Genomic DNA, 16,102 nt, shown 5'->3' with positions numbered 1-16,102 from the left:
TGTATTTTCCTCATGTGTAGTCTTGCATATGGTACGAGAAGGATGCAGGAGGCCATGTAACTCAAAACCTGCAGGAATTTCCTTGCAGATAGTGGAGTTAGAGTTGCCAAGGTTTTGAAAGTTGAAGCCAGCTGTAATTGTTTTTCGGATGTCAGAAATGCCATCTGGGTTGTAGTGTTTAGAAGAGCACCCAGAAAGGTTATGTGTTGTGATGGTGTTTACAGAGAATCCCAGGTACTTGGAGGTTTTGTACAAAATCCAGATGCTGGAGTAAGACATCCTTGCTGTCTGCCTGAATTAGACAATCGTCCAGATAAGGGTAAATTTGAATTCCCTTGAGTCTGCAGTAAGCTACTACTGGAGCCAGGCATTTGGTGAAGACCCTGGGCGCAGCAGACAACCCAAAGGGCAGCACAGAGCATTGAAAGTGCCTCAATCCGGCTTTGAACCGGAGGTATTTTCTGCGATCCTGCCTGATAGGAATGTGTAAATATGCCTCCTTCAAATCCAAAGTTACCATCCATGAATCCTTGGACAGCATTGGAAGTAGCTGCTGTAGAGTAAGCATCTTGAATTTTGGAATCTCTAGAAAGGTGTTCAAGACCGACAGATCCAGTATGGGTCTCCATGAGTTTTGCTTCCTTGGGACTAGAAAGAGCCTTGAATAAAAACCTTTTCCCATCTCTGAAAGTGGAACCAGTTCTATGGCATTCATAGCCAAAAGGGCTTCCACCTGGTTTAAGGCCTCCGTCCATTGATGCTTTGGAAGGTCTGGCCATCCGCTTGGCCTTGGCAAGGTATGAAAATGGAATTTGTAACCTCTTAAAATCACATCTAAAACCCACTTGTCTTGGGTTATTTGAGTCCAATTTTGATAAAAAAGAGAGAGTTTTCCTCCGAGAGGGGCTTCCAGGCAAGAAGTTCCTGTAGCCCAACAGAGGGAGTCATTGAGCTTGTTTCCTTTGAGTTTGTGACCTGTCCTCTCCTCCCCTAGGGGTAGAAGCAGTCCACTGTCTTGGTCTATAAGAGGCTTGAGTTTGAGACCTTCCTCTGGGGCATCTATATCTACCCCTCTGAGGCCTGTCTGAAGAGAGGAAGGACCAATTTTTTGAAGACCAATTCCTGCTAAATCTAGGTGGCTGTACCTGTAAGAAATCTTTAACAATTTGCATGGATTTCGCCTTATCTTCCATCTTTTTAATCACCTCTTCAGCTTTTGATCCAAACAAAACATTATGCTGAACAGGAGCATCCAATAATTTAGCCTCAACTTGTTCAGGCAAATTTTGTTCCTTTAGCCATGCATGCCTCCTAATGACTGTGCCAGAGGCCGCAGCCCTACAAGAAGCCTCTAAGGCATCAAATCCACAGTGTAAACCATGCTTCCCAACTTGTTCAGTGGCATGCAATAAGTCATGTAATTCCTTATCATCTGCACAGGCAGAAATGGAAGAAAGCTTTTGTTTTAAAACAGACAAGAGAAATTACTGGTATTTCAGCATATGAAACTTGACAGTTTAGAGCCCTAATGGACAAAGTAGCAGAAGTGTAAACTTTTTTGCCCCATCTTTCTAAGGATCGAGAATCCTTGTCAGTAGGAATGGGATTTTTGGCAGAAGCGGCCTTAACTCCCTTAGGACCCTGAGAAATGGTTTCAGGGTCAGCAGAAGGGTTCTTGTATAAAAACTGGTGGGAATCAGGAACCCTGTAATATCTATCAGGCTTAACAGGAGCAGGAGGAAAGGAGTCAGGGGTTAAGTTAGCCTCCGAAAAGGCATCATCCACAATATCCAAAACAGGAGGAATAGCCAGAGGTCTATGTTGGGGAAGAAGAAGAAAATCCCTTAGTCTTTTCTTAGATTCCGAATACTCCTGTCCTTCCCAGTGAAAATGTTCCCTATTTCATGCAAAGTTTCCCCAAAAGAGAAATCCTCAGGGGGAGAAGTTGAAGGAATGGATTCTTCAGCATCAGAATCCTCATAAGGAGGGAAAGAATATTCCTGGTCAGTAGAAGAAACAGAGGAAACAGAGGCCTGATCAGAAGAATCATAATAAACATCCTGCCTTGGCTTTTTATCTGGAGGGGGATGTGAACCCCTAATCATAGTAAGTAAATCCTCCGCCATCTTGAGTAACTGTTTCTGTGACTTGGGAGCCGGTTCAGAAGAGGCCTGAGTTGCAGTCTTTGATTTAGAAGGAGTCTTTGCCTTTGCCTTTGGCTTTGTCTTTATTAGGAGCAGAGTAGGCCTGAAAACCCCTTCGGAAGCCGGTATGTGCACAGCGGCTCCAGACCCATCCGAAGGAGCATTGTCCAAAGGTCCTGCAATAGAAATATTTAAAGGCCTGGTTGGCTGCTCATGAGAGTCCGTTTCGGCCATCGGTTCTGAAATGGCCGATGACAGGGGCTGCAAAAGCGCCTCACTGACGACGGCCGAACCTGAATCTGGCTCCGCTTGTGCACTATCAGATTTGGACCTCGGAGGTCTGTCTTTATCCTTGCGTCGTTTGTGAACTCCGGTAGTCGGAACCGTATCCGACGACATTTTGTAGTTAAAGCGCCTACCGAAGTAATGAAAAGCAAAATCGTGCCTTCGCTTAATTGTACGTTGATTAAATCTAGCACAAAACCGACAACTAGCTACGTTGTGGTCAGGGCTTAAGCAAGGAATACTGTAAGAATGAAAATCCTTATGATTTATTTGCTTCCCACATGAAACGCAATTATTAACTTTTTCTGACATCGGAGTGGAGCAAGAAAAAAGTTTCCTCAACGGGGTACTTAGCTTTGAATGGAGAAGAAAATCTTCGGACTGAAGTTTATCAGGTAAAATCGTCAGGAGTCAGCCGACCGGCACTTGCGAACTGCTATCACCGCACGGCAAGAAAGACTGGAGAAGATGGCGTCGGCTGTCTGCTTTATACTCCTGGCGCTCTGACGTCAGGGAGCATGGTTTAACAGCCGACGCCGGACCCAGACTTTGGGATTCTGGCCGACCAAGGACTGCCTATCGGCACGGGAGAACCCAACAGTCATGACTGCAACAGTGAAACACGATGAACATCTGAGTAAGTACAGTCTTTCTTCGATTTCATTTTCAGTTGTGTGCGGATGTCCGAGATGGGAATATCAGTTGAAACAGCATCTCACACTAAAGCTTTCATCTGCTTATTTTCTAAGTAAATTTTGAGAGAAGAAAGATTGCTTCACAAGGTTTTAGGGACAATAGTACACAAACACTGTGCTTGGGTCCTAAACAAAAAAGACTCAAAGTAAATTTATTTTCTAGTGGATTTGCCTACCTTACAGTCATTTGTCTCTTTTCTTGATGACATTAACAAAATTACAGAATATAAAATACAAAACTGAAGGGTTCCCCAAATGGAGCAGAGCTTTTGTGGGCAAAGGCATCTGGTTCCATTTGAATGGTGTGACATACCAAGAAAGTGGCTTAATCTTGTTTACTGGACTGGTGTAAAGAAAGGTTAGAATTTTACCACCTGCACATCCCTTATGTACCAGCATACAGTGGTCATGCCTAGGGCTAAGGCTGGGCATATGTCGAGCAAGGAAACGGAACTAGAGCTTTAGCATTTTGGACAGAATTACTCCAAAGACTATTAAATGATGAATATCACATCTCTTTTGAAGTGGATATATCTTTATCAGAGTTCAAATCCTTTGCCGAAATCTCTACTGCAAATTGTTTCACTCTCTCAGTAAGGTACAGCACAATTGTAAGGGCAGGTTTCTTTTCTCCTCAAGCTAAGTAACCACAGTCCAAATCATAACCCCATTTTTCAAGCTTTTATACATCTTATTTTATCAAAACACAAGTACGATTCTACAGCTACAGATCATACACTGCTACCAGTGGCAAACTTTGAACAAGTTAGTTTTCAAGGCATGCGGATATCCAAGTTGTAAAGACACCACCACAAAGATGTACACTTACAGTTCAGTCTAAACCTAGTGGAAAAGCTCACACACTTCTATAAAAGCAGATACTACTGCAACAATTGTCATACAGAAAGAGCAAAGATGATTTTGCAATAATGGACCCCCTCCCTCCAAAAAAAGAAAACAGATGATTCAGCAAACTTAGGCAATGGGGCCTGAAGCTCTCTGAATATCCATCCAGTAACAGATATAGTGTGGCGTAGGTGACAATGTAGGTTCTGGCACAAATGGAGGGCTGTACTGTGAAAGAAAGGGGACAAAACTAAATATTAAGCCTGCTGCTTATCCACATGGACAAGTATGGGGCAGGAACATTGCACACTTCCTCACACCATAACATTTAGTGCTACTGTAAGGTAAGAGACTTGACATTACTGGGGAGTGATGCCTTTTGTTTATCCATGTGGATACGCACACCATGACAGGAAATGCAAAACACTTCATGCACTTTAAAATGTCTGCAAGAATAACTTCATGATATAGGCAGATAAAAATCTGTGAAAACACAGCATATATTTTGCTCCACACATTTACTGAAAATAAAGGGCAGGGAATTATCAGCCAAGGTCCTTCGATTACCAAAGATAAGTATGATACAGCAACAGCATACTGCAGGTACAGCTGAGAAAAAGGCAGGCACAGAGTAATGAAGACCAGAACAATCTCAATATTCATGCAAAAAATGCACTGTACAGACTAGCTACTCCATGATGACTAACAAAAATGGAATTACAATACTAATTCTGTAAAAAAGAAATGTCTTCTGAAGGGGAGGTGGAAGTAAAAGAAAAACATTTAATAGTCATCACATATTTTTGGCTTGGAAGCCCATTGTTAAACAGATATACAAAAGTGCGGTATCATCAATACCTTTAATATATCATTAACTGTAGCAGGACAGTAATCAAATACTTAGTGAGTTTCTTAGAGTCAGTGAAAACGCTGAAGAGGACATCCTTAACAGATTACTGTGAATGTGCAAACAGCCATGTAGTACTGGTTTATTCTTCCAAAATTTTTAAAGCAAATTTAAAATCCTAAATACTGTTCTCCTCACCAGGATCCCACAACTCACCAAATAGACTGCAAGAGTCTGTGTCATTTTCTCCCCCAGACTGACAACCAGCAGCTCCCGTGACAGGTTTCCAAAGATCAGGGTGACCAGTAGAAAGACGGGCAACATGAAACCGATGAGCCCAAATAGGCAGCCCTTGGTACGTGCCTTCCTGTTGTACAAAGACACTTCACTGTGGAAAGAATAATAAGTCTATGAACAGGAGTTAAAAAACACTAAGGCACAAACTACACCAATATAATCAAATGCATACCATGTGTCTTACACATGGCTATGCTGTGAGCATTTGAATACAAAAAAAAGTGAATGAATTACAAAACTAGCTATTACATGGTTTAAAATAACTCTGATAACATAACACATGGGGAGGGGGCTAACACTTAAAACCAGTCAGCACACTGTAGAAAAACTAAAAATTACACTACTCACTGCAAACCTAAAATAAAAGGCTATATGAAGAAAAGCATTCAAACAGAAGAACCTGATGCCAAATGAAAATGAACTACAAGTAAACAAAGTGTCTCTGTCATTAAATGAAACAAAGGCCCATAGATAGGTACAACATCGGTCTCTGCTGACGATATACTTTGATACATCCAACTATGCAGTTCCATTATAAAACCTGTTCTGACAGCAATTCAGCCAACTACTAAAGCATTACTAACATGCAGACTGGCTATAAAAATGACAACCTGTACACTACCGAATATTTCTAACATCTGGCGGATAATGACAAACTGTCTTGGATGAATGCGTCAAATGGCTGCAGCTAGCCCATAAGCAACTGCCTTAGTCCTACTTTTGCCGATCCTCTCTTCAATCCCTTTACCAACAATGACAGTACTTACTGCGTCAAGCAGTGCATTTAGGGACCTCCCATTAAATTACCTATTCTTCAGTAAATGCCTAACTGCTCATCTTCTAGCTGCCCTTCCTTACTACCACCCATTCATAAGATCAAACAATACAGAGTATAGAACTTGAATAAATGCTTTCTCTACGCTTTTCTAGTGGAACGTTTTCCATCTCTCTGCAAATATTCTAATAGGTGTAATTTTGTTAATATTCAGTAACTTTTATTTGCTTTTCAGTAATAATCGTATATGCTTTCTACCAATCTGGAATTTCTCCTTTATTTTGGATTTCACAACTAGACTGGTCCAGATGCATTTTCATAGTGGACAACCGAAAGGCCAGTGATGCAACCTCAAAATATTGTGCCTCTTTTACATTAGTTGTCACTGGATAATAGCCCTTTCTTCACTGTGACCATTAGAACAACTACCTCCTCAGAATACAGGTTAATCATACTCCGACACACATGCGCTAAAAAAGGACCATTCCAACAATGAACTTTTAAGTCACTTTGCTTGCTGACTTTTCCTAGACAAGTTCCAATGCTCTCTACTTTTGATCAGTCAGCTTTCTATCTCCATCACGGTCAGCATCCTAAACATCATCCTTTATTTTCTTCACAGTATGTAAAGCGCTATGTCAAAAGTTATGATGGAATCCAGACATAACAAGTGATAACCAAGTTATATGATTAGATTCAATGCAGATTGACAAAAAAAAGTCTCTATGGTGAATCAGAAACACTATTAACATTCATGAAATTTATCAGCCTGCTTCACAACCTTCCCTGCTACTGAATCATGACAAACAATTCAGAAATCCAAATATGGTCCAGCTTTACCCCATAGAGAGAGAGAGAGAGAAGAGTGTGTGTGTGTGTGTGTGTGTGTGTGTGTGTGTGTGTGTGTGTGTGTGTGTGTACGTGTGTGTGTGCGTGTGTGTGTACGTGTGTGTGTACGTGTGTGTACGTGTGTGTGTACGTGTGTGTGTACGTGTGTGTGTACGTGTGTGTGTACGTGTGTGTGTACGTGTGTGTGTGTGTCTAAGAATTCAAACTATGCTCTTTTCTAGACTTCACTTTTTCTAGGACATTATTTTCCTCTCTCTCTCTCTAACCATTTAATGATACCTCACCTTATGTTCTAGAGTGTCTTCATACCCCCATTGTTACACAAGTTGAAAGACACAAGTGTATTCTTTCTAATAATCATCCGAGTGCAAACCAAACCATTCTGGACACCTTCAGCACATGTACAGTAAACTCTCAGTTAACCGGAAATCAAGCAACCAGGAAAAAAAAAATTGAAGAAATACAGTACAGTATGAACAATTCAGTTTTTCATGTGTTGCACTTGTCCCACCGCAGAAACATACCTTACATTTTTAGAGTTTTAAAATAGGAAGATAAAAATAAATTCCCTCTCTCCCCAACCTGAGAACAAGTCAAACCAAACAAGTCAATCACTAAAATGCCCACACTTGCTCCATGCTCACTCAAGTCTGCATCAGATGAACATTCTCTCTCTCCAACCTCTCACTCTCTTCAGCTTTCATACATCTCTCCAATCTCTCACACACAGTCGCTTCTGCTTTCATACATGCATTTACTCTCTCTATTCAATTCATTCAATCCCAATCCACTCAGTGTACCACTGAAAACCATTCCATGTGCCACGCTTTCTAGTGGAAATAAGTTTAAAATATGATTCCAGCCAGGCTTTTAATTACTGCAATTCAATATTAAAATCAAATCAATACAGTGTTTATGGTATAGTATAGTGTACAGTATTTGTTAAGTTTATTTTTAATAGCAACTCTAAAGCAACCAGAAACTACACTTCTGACATCTACCAATCCCATGGGTGCCGGTTAACAAGAGAGTTTACAGTGCATGAAGTCTGCTTTTTGTGAAGTCTTAGTCACATTAATAACCTTTCTGTATTGTTCTTAAGAACAAAGGACGACTGAAAGGCTACACAGTGCACCAAAAACCTGCAAATAGACGTGTAGATTCCAAAAGGATCACACTGTGAAATGAAATCTTGTGCCTTTAGCTTCTCATGACAGTTTGTCCCTCAACACACATTAAAGAAATGCTAAAGCCAGGTCAGCCTTGTAAACCAGACTCTTACATCAGATGCCATCCATCTACCCCACAGCTTTCCTGACTCTATTACAGTAATTTTCCCTTAGATAAAAATTCATTTCGACCTCAGAACCTGTCAGCTGGAGAAGGGGCAAAATGCCCCTCTACTGCATGACCACAAACTGACTAGCGACTTACAAAAAGAGACAGCTGGCTGAAAAGGAAGGCTTAAACAATTGAACTACTGATAGCCAACTTATCTATCTCATAAGGACACAGCAGCTCTGTGGTGAAGACCACAGAGTTGTGCAATCTGCAATAGTGTGTGTGTGTGTGTGTGTGTGCATGTTTTGTGCAGCCAAATGTGCACGCAAACAGAAGGGCAGACACACATATGCAGTCTTCCACATACAATGCACAAGTGCGTGCACACCAAACACTACTACACACTCACTCTGTCCCTTGGCATGTCACAGCATATAAAAATCTTCATGCTAGCAGGGATAACAAAGCATTCAGTCTCCTCTCCTGATAATTATGAATGAGGGTCCCACAAAAAATTTTGGGAACAGCCAACTGCTGGACAGCAAGACAATGACCAAACAGGGATAGAGGGATAGGAGGAGCAACTCTCTCTCTGAAGATGACCATCTGCTGTGGTGAATGAATGAATGAGTGGAAAAAAAAACTGTACTTCAAGAATCTAACTTTCGCCACAAATTATTACAGCGTCCATTAGACAACTTCAAAAAAACAGGGACCAATCCTTTTAGAAGTATTCATAACAAACACACCTTGAAAAATAACAAATTTGCACCTACAACCTTCCAGTTTCAATGAACAGTCTCACTGCATTTTCCTGAATTCACAAACTCCACTATTGTAGCCATCTTGCACCACCACCATCAATCAGCTGATCTGTTGACCAAATGAGACACACAAAAACAGGCTTCTCCCCCAAACAATCACTTTTTGGAAAAAAAAAATACTCAAATCATTTCTGCCCTAAATGAATAACTTTCAAAAAACTTCTTGGTCCATCATCCTAGCAAATACTACCACCAATGAAACTGCACAAACATTAAATATACTACTCTAACATACAAAACAAACACTCCTCATAATCTCACTGCAGTTTAAAAATAAAGCAAACTAATAGCATACAACATAGATGGAACGTTATGGTAAGACGTAACTTCTTTACCTGATGTTGTAAATCTTTATTCATTCCTTACTGTTAGGACAGAGTCCCCAGCTACTTGAGTCCTGGGTGGCCCTAAGGAAGAATATTCCTGAGCACCACAGAACCAAAAGATGCTCGTCCCCTGGAGGCCAAATCCAATTTGTAGTGACTGATAAAGGTATGAGGTCTTGCCCAAGTGGCTGCTGCGCAGGTATAATCCATAGAGGCTCTGGAATGAAAAGCCACAGAAGTAGCCATCGATCTAGTAGAAGGAGCCTTTATTCTGGAAGGTAAGGGCAGCTTATTCTGATAGCAGATAAAGGTAATGACGTTTCTAAGCCAGGAGGACAGAGTCACTTTGGAGACAGGTTTACCCAATCTGGGTCCTGCAAAGGCCACAAACAATTGATCCATTTTCCTGAAATATTTAATCTAGTCTAAATAACAACAAAGCTGCCTATGAACATCAAGGGTGTGTAACAGATACTCCTCTCTGCAGAAATGCTGAGGGAAGAAAACCGGCAGGTCAGTACATTGGTTAATGGAAAAAACAGAAATGACCTTGGTTAATGGAAAAAACAGAAATGACCTTGGGCAAGAAAGAAGAGTCAATACGAAGGGATACTCTATCCCTGTGGAAGTTCAAGTAAGGTCTCTTGACATTCAAGGCCTGCAACTCAGATACGCTTCTCGCTGAGGTAAGTGCTACTAGAAGTAGAATCTTCCATGATAAAAATTTTATATCACAAGAATCAAAAGGCTCGAAAGGAGGGCCTGTTAATGACTGAAGTACCAAGGTCAAGTCCCAGGATTCTATGGGGGGTGGGGGGCTTGACGTGTAATACTCCTTTCAAAAAGGTTTTTGCACAGGCGGTGTGACAACAAAAGAATTATCAAATCCATTATGAAAATTTGCAATAGATGCTAAATGTACAGTGATTGTCGATGCTGAGGCTTCTGCATGTAGAAGAGTCATCAGGTATTGTAGGATCTTTTGAACAAGCATAGAAAAAGGATCCAAGTTCTGATCTTTGGCCCAAGTAGAGAACCTAGTCCATTTACTACAATAAATTTTCCTGGTGGAAGTTTTGTGTGAAGCCAGAAGAATTTCATGAATGGGAGATGAGATATAAGGCAGCCTGGCAATCACTGGAAGTGGAGGAACCAAGCCATGAGCTTGAGGCAGTGTAGATTGGGGTGAATCAATCCCTGAGGATGAGATAGCAGACCTTGGAAATGATCCAGGATCCACGGGCTGTGAATCAAATGAGGCCATAGGAAGGGGAACCAGACTTTATGGGGCCAGTAAGGTTTGCTTCTCAACCTTTGAGCTTTCTGGAGGAATTTTGGGATGAGGGGAAACGGGGGAAAAGGCATACAGTAGACCCAGGGGCCAATCGTGCATTAGACAGGGGTTTATATTATAAGATCGACTTTTGAAAACATGGAACACCATATGGTCGATGTCTTCAAAACATCGATCTTATAAAAGAAAAAAAAAAGAAATGTACCCTAATGGGTTTAAGCAGGGGGGGGGGGGCAATCCCCCCTACACCCCCAAACCTCCGCCACTTAAATATACCAACTCAGAGACCGCACTACTTTGTGGTAAACAGAAATCTCCCCTTACAGAAATTTCCGTTTACACGTTCGATGTTCTCCACTTTCGCTATTTTCGTGTCGACAATATCAGCTTCGATACTGTCTGCTTTTGAAAATATAATATAGACCTGTTAGAGCGTTCTTCGGGGGTTCCCCCGAGGGGTGGATTAGGGCAAAGTAGCTTCTGCATTTGTTTAAGGAGGAAGCAAACAGATCACAGCAAGGCTTGCCCCAACAGCGGAAAATCCAATCCGCTATTACAGGATTGAGGGACCACTCATGAGGCATCAAGATGTTCCTGCTCAGATTGTCCGCTATAAGGTTGGAACTCCCGGGAATGTGCATTGCTATAAGAAAGTGGTAAGAAAGTGGTTGGAAGCTATCACCCAGTGCCAAATCCTTAGTTTCCCGACACAGGGGGTAAGACCTGTTTCTGCCTTGCTTGTTGATATACCAGACAACTGACATGTTGTCCGAATGAACTGCAATGGTCCCAGAAGGGAGGGATGCATGGAACGCTTGCAGCACTAAGAGAACTGCCCTCAGTTCCAGGACATTTATGTGCACATTGGCCTCCATGGGGGACCAGGTGCCTTGGAATTGCCCCCCCTCCCACCCTAACAGGGAAGCATCTGTGGTCACCGTGGCTGTGGGCTGGGGGAGACAGAACAGTCAACACCAAAGATTCGATTCTGGCTTCATCCACCATAGCATTTCTTTCTTCCAAAGTTTTCTAAGATGTATCATGTGGTCAAGTGGGTGAGTTAAGATTGACCATTGTGAAGAAAGTAGCCACTGTAGTATTCTCATGTGCAACCTTGTCACTGTGGTACTAGAGTAATGGCAGCTGCCATGGAGCCCAAGAGTTGCAGTACAAGGCATGCTGGTACAAAAAGGTCTGTGGAAGAAGGGCTTGGCTTGGGTGTCTTACTTTCGAAAGCCTGTGAAGAGGGAGGGAAGCTTGACAGGATGCTGTGTCGAAAACTGCTCCAATGAATTCCAGTGTTTTTGTTGGGGACATTTGAGATTTGTCCTTGTTGATTGTAATCCCCAAGCGGAGAGCGAGGCCTTGAGTGTAAGAGGCTGCAGATTCGAAGATTCCTGGTCAGGGCAGTAAGGAGCCAATTGTCTAGATACGGAAACACCTGGAATCCTTGTAGTCGAAGATAAGCTACTACAACTTCCATACATTTGGTGAACACTCGGGGGGGGGGGCTGCCGAGAGACCGAATGGCAGTGCCTTGAACTGGTAGTGACTGGCTCCCAGCCAGAAGTGGAGAAATCTCCAGGAGTGGTGATCTAGCTTTATGTGGTAATACGTGTCCTAGAGATCTATAGAGCACATCCAGTTGTCCCTCCCTAGAAAGGGGGGAATGGCCTGTACCGTGAACCATCTGGAATTTTTGAGGTTTGATAAATTTGTTCGATAGGCTGAGATCCAGGATTGGTCTCCAGTCCCCTGTCTTTTTTGGCACTAAAAAGAACCTTGAGTAAAACCTGGATCCTCTCTGGTCTGGTGGGACTGGTTGGACGACTCTTTTTCTTAATAGCTTTTCTATTTCTAAGGCTGCTACCTCCCTCTGATTGGGTGGTACATCATTTGACAGGTCTGGGAGTTAAATCGAAAGGTATCTGGTAGCCTCTGGATATTATTCTCTGCACCCAAACATTGGTAGTAGTAAGTTGCAAAGCTGATAGGTGCAGAGAAAAACGACCCCCCGACTGCTTCCAGAGGAAACAATCGGGCCGCTGTTCAGTAGAGCTGGTAGGGTCAGCTGGCCAGAGAAGGAATCTCTAGTGCCCTGGTTATGTGGACCCCCCCCCTCTGCCCCAAAAGGGGCATCTTCCAGATGAGTTGCCTCCTCTGCCCCCGAGGGATTGCTCACCACGAGTGTCACAGAAGGATTCTTGGGATTTCTTGAACCACAATTTTCCTCCCTTCTGATTCCTGAAGTAGGACCTCTGGGGGATTTAAAAACGTATGCCAACAGCAGACAAGGTCTTTCAGTCTTTCTCACTTCATGCTAGTGTGTCTCGTACTTTGGGACCAAAAAGTGTAGATTCGTCTACAGGTGCGTTGACGAAGGAAGATTTAAAGGGGTCTGTGAAATCACACAAACGCATCCAAGCATGATGTCTCATGACAATGCCTGATATGGCAGCTCGAGCTGCCCCTCAGTGGTGTGAGATATGAAACGCATCGAGGAGTTTGAGATAGATTCAAGGGTAGCTAGTTGCGAGGTGACTGTGTCACGCACCTCATCAGGCAGTACCCCTGCCAAAGACGAAGACATTTCAGAGATTTGGTCTCTCTGGAGATGAGTGAAGTGTGCTGGATAGTTCAGCAACCAAATGGCAAAGGTCGCTGAAGCAAAGTTCCACTTTTAGTCTGCCATGGCCAGAGACTCCCTGTTCGGAGGATGGACAGCGGAGCTATCTTCTGCCAGTTCCTTCTTGGTGGCCGCCGCCATGACCATGGAATCAACCGTCAACTGCTTGGACCAGTTGGGCTGGTCTTCAGGGGTGGATAGAATTTTGTCCGGCCTCTGGGGGACAGGTTCTACATTGTCCGGGGCCTGCCAGGCATGCTACATGATTGGCTTAATAAGCTCATCCACAGGTGGGGTCACCCAGGAAGTAGATGGCCAGGCACGGAAGGCCTGCAAGAACACAGATTCCTCAGAAGGAGGGTTAGAGAACTTAGTCTCCCCGCTGCTTGAGGATTTTGAGAAGGTCTCCAAATGAGACGTCACCTGGAGGAGACCGTGGGGACCCTTCACCCTCATCGCAATCAGTGTCCTCAGTGATAGATTCCTCAGGGGAATCAAGGTGCTTCCTCTTGCACCGTTTCTTCTGGGGTGGCTCCCCAGTGGGATCTTCTGAGGAGGACTCCGGAGAAAGGGTTCCCTTCAAAGGGAGGCCTTGCGACTCGCGTGACCAGGATCTTGAAGTAGTGGGTTGGGACAGCTGCATGCTAGAGGGGCGTTCTGGTCCTGATGTCATTAGTGCTGACTGAGCCTGTGGAGGCAAGAACCCTCTCCATCACCTGGAAAGTAGGCCCACCAGAGGAGGGACGGGAGCCTGGAACAGAAAAGGACACCCTCGGAACCAGGGTCACACCCCGCCATGAGGAGCCCACCTCCAGGTGAGGAGCTCAGAGAGGACTGGAAGCTGTCGGAGCCGTGGACATAGCACCAGTGAAAAAATAGACGACGGGCTGGGTATCAAGGTGCCAACAGTCCAAACACTGCTCCGAGAGTGCACCGGTTCCAACGGAGCCGATGCAACAAGGGTGGTCAGTGCCGACAAGGAAAACTCCACAACTGGGGCCGAGACAGCATGCACCGGGGTGGACATCTATACCAAGACCTCCGGGGCCTGGGTAGAAGCCAGAGGAGGATAAACAGGTGAATATGCTGTAAACGGTTCTCAGCCAAAGGGGGAGGGAAGGTCTAGCTGGGGTGGGCAATCCCCTAGCTACCAGAAGCTGGTCCACAACCCGCACTACATCTAGTTCAGAAAGACTCCTGGTGGATCTATAGGAGGCTGCTAAAGGAGAATCAGGTCTTTCAAGAAAGCGACTAAACCGATGCCCCGAAAAGGGGTCATACGTTGGAAAGCATCTGGTTCTTGGGAGATGCTCGACTTTAGGAACTGAGGTCATAATCTGTGGACTGAGGTCATAGTCTGTGGAGCCGAATAAGCTATCAGCTCCACAGCCAGGGATGGTGCTGAAGCAGGTATGGTCGTGAAAGCCAGTGTCAGAACCAAGGATGGCACCGAAGCCGATGGTGCCGAAGCTGGAACCGAAATAGGATCAACATGAGAGACGGCACCAAGGGAGAAGACACAGGGCCTGGTGCCGAAGAGGTCTGCGCTGAGGATGCACAGAGCTGACTCTGTTTCATAACTGATGGAGATGCAGGAAGTGAGTGACTCCATTTTTCTTTGTGTTTTTTGGTCTTAGGAGGCGGTGAGACCTCCAACCCAGAGAGAGCTTCCGAAAAAGGCGTTTTGATTAAACCTTTAAGAATTAGCTTGTTTTTGCACTCTGCTAGAGTAACTGTCTTTCGGCTTTTCCCGGTTAGGGGTCGCCACAGCGGAACTCCGGTCTGCTAATGATTGGCAGTAGATTTTTACGTGCTGGCTTGCCAGGCCTAACGCACAACCTTAAACGAAGGAACGCCCATTCACGCATATCGATAAACAGAAGACGCTCTGAGAATTGAACGTGCAACCTTTGCTAAAACTAGAACAAATATCACAAGAAGCATATATATGGTCCATGCCCAAACAGTAAACGCATTGAGCGTGGCCATCCGAGTTGGGCATCTTATGCCCACACTTGTCACACTGTTTAAACCCTAACTTAACCTTGTCTGACATAATACAGGCAAACAAAGGGCTATCCTAAAGGAAACAACAAGGGAAAGAAAAGGAGAGAATACCAACGAGGATATTAAAAAATACCACAAGTGGTAAAAGAAGGCCTACCAAAGGCTGAAGAGAGGGACAGAGCCAACAATGGAAGACATTTAACTACCAAAGGTAAAGGTTACACAAAGCCCCCTCAAACTTAGATTCAAGCTAAAACTCCTGCAGCAGAAATAGGGTTTAGCTACTGAAGGGGGCATAAAGTTGTCCTCCCCTGACATTATGAGAAACTGACACTCCTCAACATTCATCAGTGCAGCCCATTTATCTATCTACAATCTGCATTCAAAGAGGCAACAGTAAATGGTGTGCATAAATTTACTATATGCAAGCAAGTAAAATAGATGGTGCTGCAAAATAACATATCACCAAATATTGCCCACAAAAGGTCAAATCCCAAAATACAGACAAATATATATATGTACACTCACTTAAAATTAAAACGAACTGTTAAAAACACAAAAAAATGAAGATCGAGGAGCAAACACCAAAACTACTTAAACAGATTTATTGTTAGTGCTTTCGGAGAGACAAATGTCTTTCCTTCTTCAGACAAAATCCATTATAAATCAAGGCTATATTTATACCTTTCCTAATAACCTAATTATACACTTAATTACAATTAAATATTTAAAGCAACATAACATTATAACAGCTTGTGCTATAAAAGTGTGCTTTAAAAGTATGTATGTATATCCACACACTATAAACACAACAAACAGCCCTACCTCAACGTATATATACCATACATCTTAATCTAAAATAACTTACTCTATAAAACAATTAACTTAATAAATAAATCTTAATTCCAAATATTGACAAAACCTTATATAAAATAATATTCCTTACTATTATCTTCTTAATGCAATCTGTTTTAACACACATAGAATAGATGTATATTCGTTAAGA

The 16,102-nt window shown here is 43.2% G+C and overlaps 1 protein-coding gene across 1 annotated transcript in view; it reads right to left on the bottom strand.

Moving 5' to 3' along the window:
• The window catches only part of LOC122813767, a 311,471-nt gene that overhangs the window by 170,863 nt on the left and 124,506 nt on the right, over positions 1-16,102 (bottom strand). Inside the window, exon 9 of the mRNA XM_044086258.1 lies at positions 5,034-5,205. Within this exon, the coding sequence (XP_043942193.1) occupies positions 5,034-5,205 (172 nt within the window). The remainder of the gene's footprint in view (positions 1-5,033; positions 5,206-16,102) is intronic.

This window comes from Protopterus annectens, chromosome 10.part0, assembly GCF_019279795.1.
Source record: "Protopterus annectens isolate FY-2018-M chromosome 10.part0, PAN1.0, whole genome shotgun sequence".
Classification (NCBI taxonomy): domain Eukaryota; kingdom Metazoa; phylum Chordata; order Ceratodontiformes; family Protopteridae; genus Protopterus; species Protopterus annectens.
This window is presented reverse-complemented; position numbering and strand designations above follow the sequence as displayed.